A 20006-nucleotide genomic window follows, 5' to 3' on the forward strand; every position below is an offset into this window, starting at 1 on the left:
AGGCAGGGGATTTGGGGTTTAGCAGTAGGGATGGCAGATGCTGGGGTGCAGGTGAGAGGCAGGGGATTTGGGGTTTAGCAGTAGGGATGGCAGATGCTGGGGTGCAGGTGAGGGGCAGGGGATCTGGGATACAGGAGGAGGGACGGCAGATGCTGGGGTGCAGGTGAGGGGCAGGGGTTCTGGGGTACAGGAGAAGGGATAACATTTTCCCACCCCGTGTAATACAGGTCCTCTCCACGAAGGAAAACTAGACGCTAGCGTAATAATAATAGGCCTCCTCGGCTCATACTGTGCGCACGGCGCCGCTGTCCCAGGCCGAGCGCTCTAGTGACTGTCACTGGCACGTAGTACACCTGCCGCCATTTTACCGGAGCCCGCAGCTTTCAGTCAGTCATCCCGTCATGCTGCCTGCAGCTCCTGCCGCGTAACCGCGCCGCCAGCCGCCGCGTCCCTCTGACGTCATCACTGCGCACCCGGAGCTACCACAGACACGTGAAGCTGCGGCAGGAGGACGATCGTCCGGCAGCAGCGCGGAGCTCAGGTACCGGCCCATAGCAGCTCCCTGTGTCCGTCCTCAGCCAGGACTCTGGCCCCGTGTCCCCCATGTGTGTCCTGTGCAGGTTGCACCAGTGCATGGTTGCTGATAGCAGGGGCTTCTGTACGCGTGCCTCTACTCTTAGGAGGATAAAGTTTGGTCCAGTTTATTTTTAACTTTATAAAGAGCACAGACCCAGCGATCAGACAGTGTATGTAATAAACTTATAATGTATGCTATCGTGTCTGGAAATAATACGCTAGAAATCACCGTAGGTACCCGGTTGCACTCCGGTGGTTACAAGATGAGTATTGGCACCCCCGGGCATGCTGATACTTGTAGTTCTAAACTCAGGTTGCGGGTGGTGCCTCACTGTCTACTATTACTCTGCGGCCCTTGAAAAGCCTGAGCTTGTAGTGTTTGTGGTCTCCTAGGTAACGGACAGACTTATTTATACTTGTATAGGACTAGTGATGTTATAGCGATCTTCTCTACATATCCAGCGCGCTTCTCATATCTCAGCATTCCCCTCTTTCTATAGATTGTAAGTTCTGAAGGACAGGGCCCTGCCAAGTCCATATAGCATCTGCAACATTTAGTCAACTGTGTTGTGCTCAGAATTCCAACTGGTAACTTGTGTAGCTGTAAGTTGTGTGCAAGGAAAGTATATAAGTGTGATGCACAGGAGATTCCCAGTGCTGTTGTGGTCACATAGCCCTAACACAGCCCTGAATTAATGGTGCAGATGTGGAAGAAAAGCTTAAGTAGTATTTTAGGATATTTATAAACAGCGCTGAGTGGCCATTGAGTTAAGGTAGGGCGGACATTCCCAACACTGGTTGCAGCCATTAGTGATTCAAGAGAAGTTATCCTCCCAATGCACTAGAAAGCGGTGTGTGCCACAAATCGGATTGATGGGCAAATCGCAAGGCTATTGGTTTGAGTCACATGATTTCCCCTGGCCGTAATCAGTGACGGTGGTAGAGAATTGATGGTTTGTTTATGTTGTAGAACTGCTTTTAGTGCCTGTAATACATCGGCGTTGCTGAGAATTGTCTGGAACCCTGCATCGGATATCCTGACGCTAATTTATCAGCTGCTGGCCTCATCACGTTCCTCCCTGCTCTTTTTGCAGCCATTCAGAACCTTCACTCCATCCTCACAGCTGCATCATGGGTCGGAAACTGGACCCGCTGAAGAAGGTGCCCCGGGGACCTGGCCGAAAGTCGAGAAAGCAGCCAGGGGCCGAGAATGAGCTGAGCAAGTTTCTGAGTGAAGGCAAGTGATGCAAAGCACGACTGCAATATCCGTGCACACATGTTATATATACAGGTTGAGTATCCCTTATCCAAAATGCTTGGGACCAGAGGTATTTTGGATATCAGATTTTTCCGTATTTTGGAATAATTGCATACCATAATGAGATATCATGGTGATGGGACCTAAATCTAAGCACAGAATGCATTTATGTGTCATATACACCTTATACACACAGCCTGAAGGTCATTTTAGACAATATTTTTTATAACTTCGTGCATTAAACAAAGTGTGTCTACATTCACACAATTCATTTATGTTTCATATGCACCTTATACACACAGCCTGAAGGTCATTTAATACAATATTTTTAATAACTTTGTGTATTAAACAAAGTGTGTGTACATTGAGCCATCAAAAAACAAAGGTTTCACTATTTCACTCTCACTCAAAAAAGTCCGTATTTCGGAATATTCCGTATTTCGGAATATTTGGATATGGGATACTCAACCTGTATGTGGGGACTTTGTGTGAGAGGACACGTACATCGTTGAAACATAGTAAAACACCTCACTGTAGACAATATGAGCCTTTTCCTTCCAGCATCCAAGAATGGCCCATTCGTCCTTTGTGAAACCCTTTTCTGATTACATCTGGAGGCAGTTTTTTACATTGACATCTAGGTGCCTCTGCATGGCGGTTACGATTGAAAATAAACTGATGACCATTACGTTTAATTTCTTAAAGAATGCCTACGGATGCCACTTCCGATATATCCTAGTGGGTCAGAAAATATATTTGTATTGCGGAGGAAAAGATCTGTCCAATAAGTCGTTTTTGTGGAACTACACATTCCAGCATGCCCTGTCACAGTTGCAGCACTCCTAAATAGAAAATATATGTCCGGGCATGCTGGGATGCGTAGTACCACAACAGCTATAGGGCTGAGAGTTTGACACCCATTTTCTAGATCACAGGTTCTCAAACTCTGTCCTCAGGACCCCACGCGGTCCATGTTTTGCAGGTCACCTGTAGATTTTAAAAATGTGACAGTTGCTTATACACGGTGCAGCTGCTGGGTGACATGGAAAACGTGAACCGTATTGGGTCCTGAGGACCGAGTTTGACAACCACTGTGCTTGATAAATACCCGTTGATGGCTCTCACTTTATTTGTCTTTTTTTTTTTTTCTTGTGACTTTTGCAGACTCTGAAGGGAAACGTCTGTCCAGCCACGGCAGGAAGAGGTGAGAGAGGGAAACTTTGGGATTTAGGGGCCTTGTTACATTTTCCAGAGTCTTGTCATTTATTGCATCCTACTTATTCCCAATAACATTATAGAGCAGCAAAAAGGCGACTTGCCAAGACACCACAAGCAAAGCCTAAGAAACCAGAGACAAAGCAGAACGGTAAGCAGAGACATTCTGCACCACCTGTACGTCCAAAGTACCCAATATCTCTTTTTGGATGGGAGCTTATTTTTATTTCTGCACTATATTTTCTTAGGAAATGTTGGGGTCGTCTTGAAAGGGAAGAAAAAACCTGCTGGATTCAGTGATGATAATGCACAGTGGCTGAAACCTGTGAAGAGAGCGCGGATGGAGAAAGAAGCGGAGAGCGAGGAGGAGATGGAGAGCGGAGAGGAGGAAACCAATGACCAGGAAGTAGACAGTGGAGATGATGTGCCAGGTGATCGGAAGGGAGGGAGTGGAGAGGATGAATCCGGGGATGATGACGAGGGTGAACCTGAGAAGGGGGAAGAAGAAGAGGAGAGTGGAGAGGATGAACCAAGTCAAGCGCTGGAGCTTTCAGACAGCGATGATCTAGAAGATGACTTTGGCGTTTCCTCAGGGGATGATGAGGAGGATGTAAGTCATCTGGATTCTTTCTACATCAGATATCATGTACTTGATAATATCTTGTATTTATAAAGCACAGTGATCTTACAATCTAAGCTGGCGGAGGTATAGATAGCGCCTCTGATTTCAGAATAACAATTGTGGCTGTTGGTGAGGATACGATGTGCTCGTCCCTGTTGCAGGCAGGTGAGGATTAAAGGCACAGCAGTTAAAACTGATTTTTTTTTTTTTTAGCTTCTGCCAATCGAGAAAGCGGCTGGAAAACAGAGAAAAAAGAATGAAAGGTAAAAATAAGAATTGTATAAACACTATTTGTTATCTACATGCACTCACAACCAAATATGTAATTCCTACCTCTGCCGGCCCGCGCAGCACGCTCTGCCAGTCACTCGCTGTTGGCCCAGCAGCGTGCCTTGCCAGTCCCTTCCTCTGCCATTGCCCAGCCTACCCTGCCAGTTCCTCCCTCTGCCAGCCAATGCAGCATACCATGCCAGTCCCTCCTTTCCTCCCTAAGCTTGCGTGTTGCATGCCATGCCAGTCCCTTCTTCCCTAAGCTTGCGTGTAGCATGCCATGCCAGTCCCTCCCTCCATCTGTAAGTGTGCATGCAGCATGCCATGCCAGTCCCTCTCTTCCTCCCTAAGCTTGCGTGTAGCATGCCATGCCAGTCCCTTCCTCCCTAAGCTTGCGTGTAGCATGCCATCCTAGTCCCTTCCTCCCTAAGCTTGCGTGTAGCATGCCATGCCAGTCCCTTCCTCCCTAAGCTTGCGTGTAGCATGCCATGCCAGTCCCTTCCTCCCTAAGCTTGCGTGTAGCATGCCATCCTAGTCCCTTCCTCCCTAAGCTTGCGTGTAGCATGCCATGCCAGTCCCTTCCTCCTAAGCTTGCGTGTAGCATGCCATGCCAGTCCCTTCCTCCCTAAGCTTGCGTGTAGCATGCCATGCCAGTCCCATCCTCCCTAAGATGCGTGCAGCATGCCATGCCAGTCCCTTCCTCCCTAAGCTTGCGTGTAGCATGCCATGCCAGTCCCTTCCTCCCTAAGCTTGCGTGTAGCATGCCATGCCAGTCCCTTCCTCCCTAAGCTTGCGTGTAGCATGCCATGCCAGTCCCTTCCTCCCTAAGCTTGCGTGTAGCATGCCATGCCAGTCCCTTCCTCCCTAAGATGCGTGCAGCATGCCATGCCAGTCCCTTCCTCCCTAAGCTTGCGTGTAGCATGCCATGCCAGTCCCTTCCTCCCTAAGCTTGCGTGCAGCATGCCATGCCAGTCCCTCCCCTTCTCCCTCTGGCTATGCCCAACAGGCCCTGCCAGTCCCTCCCTCTGCCTGCCCCCAACGGGCCATGCCAGTCCCTCCTTCTCTAAGCCGGCTCCCAGCTATCGTCACCCATCTGCTTGCATGTAAGGGTGCATAGTCTGTCCTCATTTATAGATAACATATCCATTGTACGTAATGCTGACTCTATCCAGGGAGAAGATGGAGGAAGATTCTGACATTCAGCTCAATGTGGACGAGGAGCACTTTACGCTGCCTACCGCAGAAGAAATGAATCAAGAGCGTATCCTTGTTTGTACTGGTCTCGAAAGTGGAAAGGGTCAATGTAATGACCTTACAGGAGGGTCACTGGACACTTCCTTAGGGCACCACTGGAGGGTTAGATGCTGGCGAGGAGTCTGCAGGTTGCTGTTACAGGATCTGATACAGTACAGAATTCTCTCACAGTATCTGGGGCTTTGACAGTGTCCATAAGCTACGCCGGTAACATTTGAGCCCCTACACATTGAGAGTGTTACTTCCTTACATCACTGTCCAGTCTCGGGAACTTTGGACCTTGCCTCAGTGCAGGAACGCATCAAGGACGTCGTAGGTGTATTACAGGATTTCGCTAAGCGGGGAGGAGAGCGTTCCAGGCAGGAATACCTTTCCGTCCTATGCAAGGATCTTAGCACCTACTACAGTTATGGTGACTTCATGATCGAAACCCTCAGCGGCCTGTTTCCTGTGTCAGAGGTGAGGACCGGCCCATTGCTTCTCTGAGAGAAAGGTGGCATGGAGGGGGGGGGAGGGGGGGAGTTGGGTGTGGTATGAAATGTCGACACCAGATTAAAGGCCATGTCTGGATGTTGGCATATATTTACCTGGAACCGACACTCCAGTGTTCAGTATCATTAGGTAAGGTTCCTGCCGTAGTATGAGAATACACCATACAGAAGGGGGGGCACTCAGGAACTTGGTAGAGTAAAAAGTAAACTGTTACCTTTTCTCATTATTGCCTGTTTCATTGTCCGTCTCTACAACTCTCGTCTTTTTCCTCACAAGTTGGTGGATTTTCTGGAGTCCTGTGAAGTTCAGCGTCCCGTCACCATCAGGACCAATACATTAAAGACCCGAAGACGTGACCTGGCGCAGGTAAAATGGCCTCATATCGCCCAATCATCCATCACCCTCTACTCCCACTTATCCAGCTCTCACTTATCCATTACTTTCCTTTGTTCTACTATTGTCTGTTAGTGGACCTTGGCATTTTAGATAGAGGCAAGAGAACAGAGAGGACGACGATGGATGTATTTGTTATGGAGAAACTTCTAACTGTTCATATTGGTCACAATCAACCAAAAGGCAAATCATTCTCTTCCGTGATCATGTCCTTTCATCTAGATTACGTTACAGCGGCTAGAAGACCGTTTTGACAAGTGTAATGAAGCTGCATTTAATATTCCAGTGGAATGATAATTCTGCCCCAGATTACATTCTATATAGGAACAAGGGTGCAGGTGCACCATACACCATTAAAATTATAACAGCCATCCTATCCGAGGTTCTTGGCATATATTGGCCAGTATATGAGCTTGCCCACCTACTTCACGGTGACATCGTCGGACAGGTCCCTGACGTTATAGGGTTTGCCTCTGGGACACAGAGCACCCCCAAACCACCCCAGCCAAACCACCCCAGGGCATCACACAAATAAAGGATAGAAAATACCCAGACCATAACCAAAAGCTAAGGCCCCATTATTCACCCACATTATGAGGCCAGGTATCCTGGGGGAGATCACTTATATAGGTGTAATCTGTAGCCCTCCTGATCTGGAGGAACATATAAAGGCTTTTCTATTTGTGTACAATCTACGTAAACCCAGTGTTGCAGTATCTTACATTACCAGCCAGGTTTTCTGGTTGCTTTTCCTCCCATTCATACGACAGCGGTCTGACTTGGCTTCACGTCCAGCTGGTCCCAACACGCGTTTCCCTAATTAGGTTATTACTTTTCCTCCATCGCATCAGCATTCCATCCATTCCATTCTAATTTCTTCTTCCTGTGCTTGTAGGCTCTTATCAACCGTGGTGTAAACTTGGACCCGTTGGGTAATTGGTCGAAGACCGGGCTGGTCATTTACGACTCCTCCGTACCGATTGGTAAGTTTTGAAATTAGGGAGAATGACCGAGTGCAGCGTCTTGTTCTGGGGACCAGAGGTTAATAGACTGCGTTTCGTGCCCTCTCACCTCCCCAGGTGCCACCCCGGAGTATCTGGCAGGACACTACATGTTACAGGGTGCGTCCAGTTTGTTACCAGTCATCGCCCTGGCACCCCAGGAGAATGAACGGGTGCTGGACATGTGCTGTGCTCCCGGAGGGAAGACCAGTTACATGGGTGAGTAGCGCTCACTGGGGTAATATAAACATGAACGGTGACGCATTTCTTTCTGGAGAGCGGACGTTGCTGTGATGCGTTATGCTGAGTATGATGTCACTGCCTTGTCCACAGCCCAGCTGATGAAGAATACCGGGGTCATCGTTGCCAATGATATGAACGCGGAGCGCCTTCGGAGTGTGGTGGGAAATTTGCACAGGCTGGGGATCACCAACTCTATAATCAGCAATTACGACGGAAGGCAAATCTCCAAGGTTAGTACCGTATGGTCATGGAGACAGGAATGAGATTGTGGTATTGGAAGGGTGGAGAGCGAGCCTTTGCTGGACAGGGAAAGTGGGTGTGGCCAGTCTCTACAGGGGTGTGGCCGGTCTCTACAGGGCGGGGTTCTGTTGGGTGCTTATTAATGTGGCTTAAATATGCAGATTTGCACTTACTGACTTACTGCTGTATGTTTAGTACACATTTGCACCTATTGACCAGTGTTGGTAAATATCTCACTGTCTCCCTTGGTTACCTCCTTGTCCAATGGAAAAACCTGCTCTTGTTGGTCATCTCTCAGTATAACTGCTCAGTCCTCTGTCCTAATTCCAGGTCCTAGGAGGTTTTGATCGGGTTCTCCTGGATGCTCCATGCAGCGGCACCGGGATCATCAGCAAAGATCCATCTGTGAAAACCAACAAGGTGTGTGAGCTCATGGCAGGAATATGGCGGTATGACTTGGCCAGGATGGCACGGGGGACGGGGGGGGGGAGGGAGGGGAACACATACAGACTTCTGTTTCTCCACTCCCAGTCCTCAGGGACCCCTAACAGCGCATGTGTTACAGATCTTCTCAGTAGCACAAGTGAAATTATTAGTGCCACGTGTGATCTATTAAATACACCTGTGCACCAACGAGGAGATCTGGAAAACATGCAATGTCAGGGGGGGTCCCTGAAGAGTGGAGTCGGGAAACAGTGATTATAGAAGACCTGGGCCAGGTAGTACATAGGAGTACGACAATGTGTATAGGAGGAATGGTGGTGGCTACATACTGATCATGTGTTCATATCTCCATGCAGAGCGTACAGGACATCCAGCGATGCGCCCACATACAGAAGGAGCTCATCCTCAGCGCCATTGACTCTCTGGATGCCCAGTCATCCAGTGGTGGATTCCTGGTCTATTGCACATGTTCCATCACTGTAAGTGTCACACCGATCTGTGTGTCGCCCCCCTCCCCCCCCACACACACTTATTGTGTCACCTGTCCTTCCACCCGTGTCACTGGAACCGGACTTTCCATCCCCGCACCCTGACGTGGGTTTCGTAGTCTGTTTTGGCCTCTTCATGGAGTCTTCTACACAACTGAATGATAGTGTACTCTGCTTCTTTACCCTGACGCTGCTGTTATTTCTGGCTGCAGGTGGAGGAGAATGAGTGCGTGGTGGATTACGCCCTGAAGAAGAGAAACGTCAAACTTGTGCCAACAGGTCTGGACTTTGGGAAAGAAGGATTTGTGAGGTGAGGCCCTGTCCGTAACATATTGCAGAGACGATCCAGTAATGGTCTGATTCTCTCTTGCTGTATGTCAGTTACAACTGGGAGAGACTGTCCAGTATTGGTCTGGTACTCTCTTGCTGTATGTCAGTAACATCTGGGAGAGGCGGTCCAGTATTTGGTCTGGTTCTCTCTTGCTGTATGTCAGTAATATCTGGGAGAGGTGGTCCAGTATTGGTCTGGTTCTCTCTTGCTGTATGTCAGTAATATCAGGGAGAGGCGGTCCAGTATTGGTCTGGTTCTCTCTTGCTGTATGTCAGTTACATCTGGGAGAGACTGCCCAGTATTGGTCTGATTCTCTCTTGCTGTATGTCAGTTACATCTGGGAGAGACTGTCCAGTATTGGTCTGGTTCTCTCTTGCTGTATGTCAGTAACATCTGGGAGAGACTGTCCAGTATTGGTCTGGTTCTCTCTTGCTGTATGTCAGTAATATCTGGGAGAGACGACCCATTATTGGTCTGGTTCTCTTGCTGTATGTCAGTAATATCTGGGAGAGACTGCCCAGTATTGGTCTGGTTCTCTCTTGCTGTGTGTCAGTAATATCTGGGAGAGGTGGTCCAGTATTGGTCTGGTTCTCTCTTGCTGTATGTCAGTAACATCTGGGAGAGACGGCCCAGTATTGGTCTGGTTCTCTCTTGCTGTATGTCAGTAATATCTGGGAGAGGCGGTCCAGTATTGGTCTGATTCTCTCTTGCTGTATGTCAGTAATATCTGGGAGAGGCGGTCCAGTATTGGTCTGATTCTCTCTTGCTGTGTGTCAGTAATATCTGGGAGAGACGGTCCAGTATTGGTCTGGTTCTCTCTTGCTGTATGTCAGTGACATCTGGGAGAGACGGCCCATTATTGGTCTGGTTCTCTCTTGCTGTATGTCAGTAATATCTGGGAGAGACTGTCCAGTATTGGTCTGGTTCTCTCTTGCTGTATGTCAGTAATATCTGGGAGAGGCGGTCCAGTATTGGTCTGGTTCTCTCTTGCTGTATGTCCGTAATATCTGGGAGAGGCGGCCCAGTATTGGTCTGGTTCTCTTTTGCTGTATGTCAGTAATATCAGGGAGAGGCGGTCCAGTATTGGTCTGGTTCTCTCTTGCTGTATGTCAGTAATATCAGGGAGAGGCGGTCCAGTATTGGTCTGGTTCTCTCTTGATGTATTTCAGTAATATCTGGGAGAGGTGGTCCAGTATTGGTCTGGTTCTCTCTTGCTGTATGTCAGTAACATCTGGAAGAGACGGTCCAGTATTGGACTGGTTCTCTCTTGCTGTATGTCAGTAACATCTGTTAGAGACGGTCCAGTATTGGTTTGGTTCTCTCTTGCTGTATGTCAGTAATATCTGGGAGAGACTGTCCAGTATTGGTCTGGTTCTCTCTTGCTGTATGTCAGTAATATCTGGGAGAGACTGTCCAGTATTGGTCTGGTTTTGCTGTATGTCAGTAACATCTGGGAGAGACGGCCCGTTATTGGTCTGGTTCTCTCTTGCTGTATGTCAGTAACATCTGTTAGAGACGGTCCAGTATTGGTCTGGTTCTCTCTTGCTGTATGTCAGTAATATCTGGGAGAGGTGGTCCAGTATTGGTCTGGTTCTCTCTTGCTGTATGTCAGTAATATCTGGGAGAGACTGTCCAGTATTGGTCTGGTTCTCTCTTGCTGTATGTCCGTAACATCTGGGAGAGGCGGTCCAGTATTGGTCTGGTTCTCTCTTGCTGTATGTCAGTAATATCAGGGAGAGACGGTACAGTATTGGTCTGGTTCTCTCTTGCTGTATGTCAGTAATATCTGGGAGAGACTGTCCAGTATTGGTCTGGTTCTCTCTTGCTGTATGTCAGTAATATCTGGGAGAGACTGTCCAGTATTGGTCTGGTTCTCTCTTGCTGTATGTCGGTAACATCTGGGAGAGACGGCCCATTATTGGTCTGGTTCTCTCTTGCTGTATGTCAGTAACATCTGTTAGAGACGGTCCAGTATTGGTTTGGTTCTCTCTTGCTGTATGTCAGTAATATCTGGGAGAGACGGTCCAGTATTGGTCTGGTTCTCTCTTGCTGTATGTCAGTAATATCTGGGAGAGACTGTCCAGTATTGGTCTGGTTCTCTCTTGCTGTATGTCAGTAATATCTGGGAGAGGTGGTCCAGTATTGGTCTGGTTCTCTCTTGCTGCATGTCAGTAACATCTGGGAGAGAGACGTTCCAGTATTGGTCTGGTTTTCTCTTGAGATATGTTAGTAAATAATGGAACAGGTGAGAATTCCCTGTAACCAGAAGGAATTTGGCGGGTTCCACCCCTAAATGGGTCGGCATTAAACAAATGAAAATAAGCAGACTGCAGAAATCTCATTCTGTCACCCACATCCTCGGCTAACAAGATCCCCACAGTAGTTGAGGTAAAGGTGAGTCACTCAGACAGCTGTGGACCTTGGTGGGGAATTAGGTTGGATAGATGGGGAGTTAGGTGGCCGAAGGATGATCAGGAACTCTGAATATAAGAGAACCCCACACAACTTTTGCTTTTCTTTCTCCTCAGATTTAAAGAGCGGCGGTTTCACCAGTCCCTGCGGCTGTCCCGCAGATTTTACCCTCACACTCACAATATGGACGGATTCTTCATTGCAAAGCTGCGCAAATTCTCCAACACCATCCCGGTGACGAAGGAAGGTGAGCAGCGTTCTCAGTTACAGCTTGTGTTCCAGCGTCTCCACACAGATACAGAAATCTCACAATCCTTAGATCTCTTGCATATGCAGCTGCCCCCTATACCATAGCTGGGGACTTAGTGGTGGTTGCACTAGAATTACAGTTTTATATGAATAACAGCTGGAGACTTAAACGCTACCTATTATTCTTTATTTATATAGTGCCATGGATGTCAATTGCGCCATGCAAGTGGGTAAAACACAAAAACAATAGAAAATACACAGCTTAAGTACAATACACAACACATAACCAAAGTGTAATTACATACCATAAGTACTAAACACTGCTATAAATGAAGACTGAGTAGTACAAAAGAGGGAGACTCAGTGACTCCTGTACCTATTGTATGGGCAAGCAGACAGTCAGAGTCTGCTGTAGGGGACCAGGGGCAGAGCACGGTGACATGGAGTGTGCTAGGGGACAACACGAGGGAAGAGGGACCCAGCCCGTGAGAGTGGCCATGATGAAGATGAAGGGGTTGGAGGGAGTGTGGACAGAGATGAGGTTAGAGATGTAAGGGGGGATGAGTGGTTTAGGTCTTCATATAATGTGTTAAGAAGTTTGTGCTGAATTCCGAGAGTATAGGAAGTCGATGAAGCTGGTTGCAGAATGGGGAGGCAGATGCCCTTCAGCGGGAGAGGAAAATGAGACACGGCAGTGTTAAGGATAGACCAGTGGTTCCCAAACGCGAACCTAAAGTCATCCCAACAGTCCAGGTTTTGAGGATATTCATGTTTAAGCACAGGTGACTTAATTAGTACCTCAGTCAGTTTAATTATACCATCTGTGCACAACCAGGCATATACCTAAAACCTGGACTGTTGGGGTGCTTTGAGGACCGCGTTTTAGAACCACTGGTCCACTCAAGTGGCGGGGAGAAGCGAGTACATGGAGCAGGAGGTTACCGTAGTCAGCTGGGAAATGTGAAGTGCATGTATGAGAGGGCTGGATCGGGGGATCCGGTGTCTAGGTCGACCACTATTGGTCGACAGGTCAAAAAGTCGACATGAGTTTTTCACAGTTTTTTTTTCTTTTTTTTGACCTTTTTCATACTCAACGATCCACGCGGACTACGATTAGGAATAGTAACCTGTGCCAAACGCAGCGAGGCACCTTGCTCGATGCGTGGCGAGCGAAGCCAGTGCACTAATTGGGGTTCCCGGTCACTGTACAGAGAAAAAGACACCAAAAAATATATAAAAACCTCATGTCGGCCTTTTGACCTGTCAACCTAGAGACCCTGTCGACCAATAGTGGTCGACCTAGTTACTGTCGACCTTGTATACCACACCCCTCGATCAGGGTGCGGAAGCTTCATGATTGAGAGGTGGCCTGAATTGGGGTGGGTGGGGGGGGGGGGGGGATGTGGGGAGAGAGAGCCTAGGATCACACTTGACATGCGGGACAGAAGTGACCAGTTTGTTTTGGAAAATGCCTGGGTCATCCCTCGGTGATGGCAGCCAGTTAGTGACATGAGGGAGAGGGGTAGATTAGGGAGTTGTCAGCTTATAGACGATATCAGAGTTGATGGAGCTGGTGAGGTTTTCAAGGAAGGAGTGGAAAAGGGAGCCAGGAATATAGGCATACAGATGTCCTACACACAGGGCAGCTTCCCATATACCTCCCCCATCCAAATGTTCGTGCACTAATCTTGTTCATCTTTCCCGATCAAGTGACCGAAGCATCCAGCGCTGATCAAAGTGAAGAAACAGCTTCAGAGAATAAGGAAGCAAAGCCACAAGGACAGAAAACCCAAACAACGAAACAAGGGAAGAAAACCCCGCCGACAAAACCAGGACAGAGAACAACGCCGCCACCAAAACAAGGGAAGAAAACTCATCCGGCGAAACCAGGACAGAAAACTTCCCTAGGAAAACCTGGACCGAAAACTCCCGTAGGAAAACCAGGACAGAAAACTCCCATGCAGAAACAAAAACAGAAAACGAAGACGATACCAGGACAGAAATCTCCATCATCGAAACAAGAACAGAAAACTCATCCGTTTAAACAAGGAAAGAAATTTCCTTCATCAAAACTTAAGAAGAAAACTCCTCTGACCATGAAACAGGGAAAAAAAACCTCTCAGAAAAAACAAAACTTTTTTTCTAAAAAGAAAAAGAGCAAATAGTTCTCACGTTCTGCCACCTCTGGACTCTTGTGTCACCACCACCACCTCCTGCTCGGCAGTGGGCTCTGATCAGTAATTCGCGGTATGGAGGGTGGGATTCTCTAGTGTGCCGACCCTCCCCCAGGATGTGAAGTGACCATGGCGTGATCAGCATTCGCCGTAAGGGGAAGTGTTCTGTATGTGTTCCCTGGACTCTCCGGGAGGGTGAGAGAATCTGCAGCAGTGCTCTGGACAGTCTAGAGAGGGTGAAATGCTCTGTAGGCGTGTTCCACCTGGATGGGTGCATGCTCTGCTGGTTTTCCCATTGGTGACTTGTTTTCCTGTTTTATTATAAATTGGATAAAAAAAACAACCAAATATGGCATCTGTGTTATTGTCATGGTGAGACGGGATCCGGTCTGAAGATCGACAGTGTTTAGGTCGACTACTATAGGTCGACAGTCACTAGGTCGACATGGATGGAAGGTCGACAGGGTTTCTAGGTCGACATGTGCTAGGTCGACAGGTCTAAAGGTCGACATGAGTTTTTCACATTTTTTTACTTTTTTTGAATTTTTTCATACTTAACGATCCACGTGGACTACGATTGGAACGGTAAAGTGTGCCGAGCGAAGCGGTAGCGGAGCGAAGGCACCATGCCCGAAGCATGGCAAGCGAAGCGAGCCATGCAAGGGGACGCGGTGCACTAATTTGGGATCCCGGTCACTACGAAGAAAACGACACCAAAAAAAATAAAAAATCCTCATGTCGACCTTTAGACCTGTCGAACTAGCACATGTCGACCTAGAAACCCTGTCGACCTTCCATCCATGTCGACCTAGTGACTGTCGACCTATAGTGGTCGACCTAAACATTGTCGACCTAGACACTGTCGATTTGATGAACCACACCCGGTGAGACGGTTTCTGGCGTTTCTTGTAACAAAATCCATCAGCCTCCTATAACCTGTGGAATAATGAAAAAAATGTATACATTTTATTTAAAAATTTTTCTGAACCACACAATTGCCATCGCTAAACCGTTGATGGCTGTAAATGAGGCCCCGTATTTATAAAATTATTAAAAATTAAAATTTAAAATTATTATTATTAAAAGGAACCATGAAATTAGCTTCTACAATAATACCACACATAAAAAATGAATACATTTGAAATTAAAAATGATTGGTTTTCCAGATATATCAGGTAAATCGTTAAGTAATGTTCGGAGAACACAGACAGTTTACATGTCCCCGGCAGCTGCTCCTCCCTGCAGCCGTCGGGTGTAGACTGGGGGTGGAGGCGCTGCTGTTTCTCCTGTCTGCAGGTGGGAGGTGCCGCCGGGCTGCCTGATCACTGTGACCGGCAGGGGGAGGATCTGAGGATACAGAGGGGCCGGGTGCGACCAGGTCAGGAAAAGCCTAGCTTTGCGTGGTCTCCTCTGATATGACTCATCAGGCAAGTGGTTAATCGACTCTATAAACCCACAGTTGACTGGACTGAGGAGAATAATTGAGGCTGCAGCCTCTGAGTACTCTCCAGTCTTGGCTCCCTCAACCCTGACACGCCGCTAAGACTCTGCGTGAGATACTTGTTGGCCTTCCTTCAGGTTTCTGTGGTGATTTTCTTATTTTGTACCATTTGGCCTGAATCGTTAATGTCCTCCTCACCTAAGGTGTCTTCTTTCCCACTGACATTATTATTAGCATGCTTTGCTAGACTAGGCAGAAGTTACAGCCACCTCACTCAGGGGCCTCAGCACCCAGCGAAACCTGTAGCAGATCTTGTGTTTGCAGCCATTGCGAGTCTACGTTACACCTTGGTCATACTGGTCCACTTGTCCCTCCTGCCTATCTCCGCTAAATTGCTAAACTCTATAATCCTCCCTCAGGCCCAGGTGGCCACTCAGCCTTTACCCGTGCAGCTGGTCTATAGGCCGGCATTGCGTTTCTGGCTGTCACATACTTCATTCATAGACTTATCTGGGCCCCTGCACCTCTAGCAAGGAAAACCTTTGCCTGTTATCCAATGGTCCCTCTTTAAATTAATGCACAACTGTTGGAAGGGTATGGGCCTCCTGTTTCCACCTGTGTCTTGGGAATGCCATTAAGTCTACGCTGGAGTATCTTAGATGTTCAGGCTGCTGCAGCTCCTCATTGTGTATCCATCTCACTGCTCTATTATTATCTTCAGAAGGCCCCCTCCCTTATTTCCTGGGGTTCTCCCCAAGATGCAGTGCTACCAGTGACCTAGCTTAGGGTCTGCTTTTAGTGTCGTGCCAAAGTGCCTGAACTCATGCCAAGCTATTTCTCTGGGTCATGCTTTTATTTCAGTCTCTTTGTTAAGGAGGATGCCTGTGACTGATTTTCACTAATCTCTCAGAATCCTCATAAAAGAATTGTGAACTCATGTCACCAGCGAACTATACGGCCTTTATGGACCTTAAAGGAACCTACCTTCATACCTCCGTTCAGAGGGCGGCACCAGAGGTTTCAGCACTTATCCACGTTTTCTTCCTTTCCCTTGGTAAAATCCAGGGTGAGTCTGGACAGTTAGATCCTGTCACTCGGCCTCTGCTGATTTTTGCTTAAACCGTGCTTGGAACCAGCCCTCACAAAGGGGGTGGTTGTGTTTTCCCATTTCTGTCTTTCATACAAGCCCTTAGGACAGTTTTGGGAACATTGTTCTTGCGCTTGTTTTCTCAAGCGGTGCTTTTCTAATGTCCATTCCAGTTGGGCCTGGCGGTCGTCCTGGCATGGAGATAAGGGGCTTTGGATGAACGGCAAGGCGGCCATTCGGTGTTTCCTGTACGCATTTGTCACATTCTGTTACATCAGGCATTCCCAACCTCGCTCCCCAAAGTTTTAGTGATATCCAGACTTCAGCACAGGTGACTTAATTAGTACCGCAGTTATTTTGACTTAACCATCTCTGCACAAGCAGGGATATCATCTGGGCTGTTAGGGGGGCTTTGAGGATGTGAGCGTTGAGTAGGGTTTTCCAAACACTCATAGGTCTTAGCTCCCCACATACACAGATACCCTGCACCCAGTGTGTGGCGCTGGTCTCATTTATCTGCTGTGTCTACGTGTGGGGAGAGACACCCTTCAATCATTTGCTCCTTTTCCTGATCACAAATCGGACTGGGCCTATTTACACCAGATCCAGGGCTGTGCACTGCCGCACAAGCAACCTTCAGCCAATCAGATTCTTTATACAAGGGAGGGCAGATTTTATAAGGCAGGACTGTATCGCCTCTTACACAGAATGAACACCATAGAAAGCATAAAAGTGTGTTAAATCCTACTTGTTACGGGATGTAGTTATAATGCCACCTGTCGGCTGTCAGCGTTCAGGAGGCCGACCTCGGAATCCCAACAGCCACCATATTACCGGTGGTCGGAATGGCGACACACCTTCCCCTACGTAACTGCCGCTCTGTTAGTGGCTCGCCACCAGACCTGAAGCGAGGGGAGCCGCTGTCGGTATATTGTCAGCCGGTATATCCTATCCATTCATTTGTTTCACCACTTAATAAAAACCTTTACGCGTTCCCTGAAAGCTCTCCTCTTCAGACAAGTTTATCAAATTCCAGAACCGCCCACATAACCTTCATAAACTTTCCTATATAATTAAATCCCCTGTATACACGGGTGTGGTTCATCAAATCAACAGTATCTAGGTCGACAATGTTTAGGTCGACCACTATAGGTCGACAGTCACTAGGTCGACATGGATGGAAGGTCGACAGGGTTTCTAGGTCGACAGGTCTAAAGGTCGACATGATTATTTTTTTTTTATTATTTTTTTGTGTCGTTTTCTTCGTAGAGTGACCGGGATCCCAAATTAGTGCACCGCGTCCCCTCGCATGGCTCGCCATGCTTCGGGCATGGTGCCTTCGCTCCGCTACTGCTTCGCTCGGCACAGATAACCGTTCCAATCGTAGTCCACGTGGATCGTTAAGTATGAAAAAATTCAAAAAAAGGAACAAAAAATGTGAAAAACTCATGTCGACCTTTAGACCTGTCGACCTAGAAACCCCGTCGACCTTCCATCCATGTCGACCTAGTGACTGTCTACCTAAACATTATCGACCTAGATACTGTTGATCTTCAGACCGGATCCCGTATACACACATCCTCATATTATTTCATTCACTTTCCCATCCTCCTGACCCCAGGCCAATATCAGTGTGGGACAATATCATACAGCCCTCCAAGAACCTTTGCAATCTAGTGGACCATAATGACAACTCCTATCCGTGTGTATCAATGCCTATTTCCCTATAGAGTGTAAGCTTGCGAGCAGGGCCTTCCTACCTCTGTCTGTGTGTTATTACCCAGTTTTGTTCTATCATTGTATCTAATTGTAAAGCGCAATGGAATATGCGGCGCTATATAAGAAACTGTTCATAACAGTCGCTGCTACATACGAGAGACATTTCTTGGGACAAGTAGATGTAGAAATAGGGAAAACGAAAGAACAAATAAAGTTGCAAAGCCACGGAGGAAGGACGGTTGAATGTAGAGCGGTGGGGATCGGCGGTCCTCCTCCACAGGAAGATTACACAATGATGTACCGGACTATGGGGGTCATTCCGAGTTGATCGCTAGCTGCCGTTGTTCGCTGCGTAGCGATCAGTTAAAAAAATGGCAAATCTGCGCATGCGTATGCACTGCAGTGCGCACGTGCGTCGTACGGGTACAACGGGCGATGTGCTTTTGCACAGAATCTAGCGACACTTTGTGTCGCACTGGCGGTCGCAAGGACATTGACAGGAAGTGGGAGTTTCTGGGTGGCAACTGACCGTTTTCTAGGAGTGCTTAGAAAAACGCAGGCGTGGTCGGGCGTTTGCACGGCGGGTATCTGACGTCAGTACCGCGTCACTCGTCGCAGCAATCACCGCACAGAATACGTAACTACAGAGCTGGTCTTGTTCTGCACAAAATGTGTTTGCAGGCGCTCTGCTGGACAGGCGTTCGCACTCCTGCTAAAATACACTCCCCCGTGGGCGGCGACTATGCGTTTGCACGGCTGCTAAAAGTAGCTAGCGAGTGATCAACTCGGAATGACCCCCTATATGATCTAACAATTCACACCACCAGCATCAAGTTTTACTGCATAAAGTGTGTATAAAAAATACAAACAATTAAACAGGCATAACTCAGCATAAACCATATATCACATACAGGGGTGCCACAACATTTATAGGGGTGGATGTATTAAGCTTGTATAAAGCACTGTGATAAGTGGGAAGTGATAACGCACCAGCCAAACTCTACAGGTTTGAAAAATGACAATCAGGAGCTGATTGGCTGCTGCGTTATCACCTTGCACTTATCACTGCTTTATCTTTTCTCCAGGCTTAATAAATCTGACCCCTAGGTTGGGGTAGCCCATGATATAAATTGTTGATATTGTTCCCTCAGGGGCAGCTGGACTTACACGGTATACCACCTACCTGCCAGAGATACATCTATATACACATACCTTTCTATCTATCGGGGGAGGGGGAGAAAGGATGAAGGGGGAGTTAAGGAAGAAGAGGGGAGGAGCATATGAAGTGGGGCCAGCCCACAGTCACTAGCCACACACGGTACGTGCTGGGGCGCAGGGCTGTGGCGGGACATGGAGGTGGGTGGAGCAGCTGGACAGGGGGATATCTCCATCCAGATACTGCCCGCGGTAAGCCTAGGTTGCACTGCTCCCCGTGACTCAGTACTTTGACTGGCACCTTTCAAATATTAGAGGGGGGGGCCGCCCCGCCCCTCCTGTTCCGACACCTGTTATTACTTGTGTGAGTCCATATTATGGGGTGTATCTATCAAAGCTTGAAGAGAGATAAAAGTGTAAGAAATAAAGTACCAGCCAATCAGCTCCTAACTGTCATTTCATCTTCAGGGTCCATGGATATTCTATAAGGCAGTGGCTAGTACTTTATCTCTCACAATTTCTCTAACGTCCTAAGTGGATGCTGGGGACTCCGTAAGGACCATGGGGAATAGCGGCTCCGCAGGAGACTGGGCACAAAAGTAAAGCTTTAGAACTACCTGGTGTGCACTGGCTCCTCCCCCTATGACCCTCCTCCAAGCCTCAGTTAGATTTTTGTGCCCGAACGAGAAGGGTGCACACTAGGGGCTCTCCTGAGCTGCTTAGTGAAAAGTTTAGTTTTAGGTTTTTTATGTTCAGTGAGACCTGCTGGCAACAGGCTCACTGCATCGAGGGACTAAGGGGAGAAGAAGCGAACTCACCTGCGTGCAGAGTGGATTGGGCTTCTTAGGCTACTGGACATTAGCTCCAGAGGGACCGATCACAGGCCCAGCCATGGATAGGTCCCAGAGCCGCGCCGCCGGCCCCCTTACAGAGCCAGAAGAC

General features: G+C 48.0%; 1 protein-coding gene across 1 annotated transcript; it reads left to right on the plus strand.

Annotated features, from left to right (window-relative positions):
• The first annotated feature begins 395 nt into the window (after positions 1–395).
• Positions 396–14010, plus strand: NOP2 (NOP2 nucleolar protein). Its single transcript, XM_063962430.1, has 17 exons — positions 396–541; positions 1671–1813; positions 2999–3038; positions 3133–3200; positions 3298–3659; positions 3885–3934; positions 5114–5202; positions 5458–5654; positions 5964–6053; positions 6976–7063; positions 7160–7300; positions 7415–7554; positions 7895–7984; positions 8365–8487; positions 8709–8806; positions 11356–11486; positions 13199–14010. The coding sequence occupies exons 2-17, from the start codon at positions 1708–1710 to the stop codon at positions 13651–13653; spliced, it is 2268 nt and encodes a 755-aa protein (XP_063818500.1). The 5' UTR covers positions 396–541; positions 1671–1707; the 3' UTR covers positions 13654–14010.
• Positions 14011–20006: the final 5996 nt, after the last annotated feature.

Source organism: Pseudophryne corroboree, chromosome 3 (genome assembly GCF_028390025.1).
Source record: "Pseudophryne corroboree isolate aPseCor3 chromosome 3, aPseCor3.hap2, whole genome shotgun sequence".
Lineage (NCBI taxonomy): Eukaryota > Metazoa > Chordata > Amphibia > Anura > Myobatrachidae > Pseudophryne > Pseudophryne corroboree.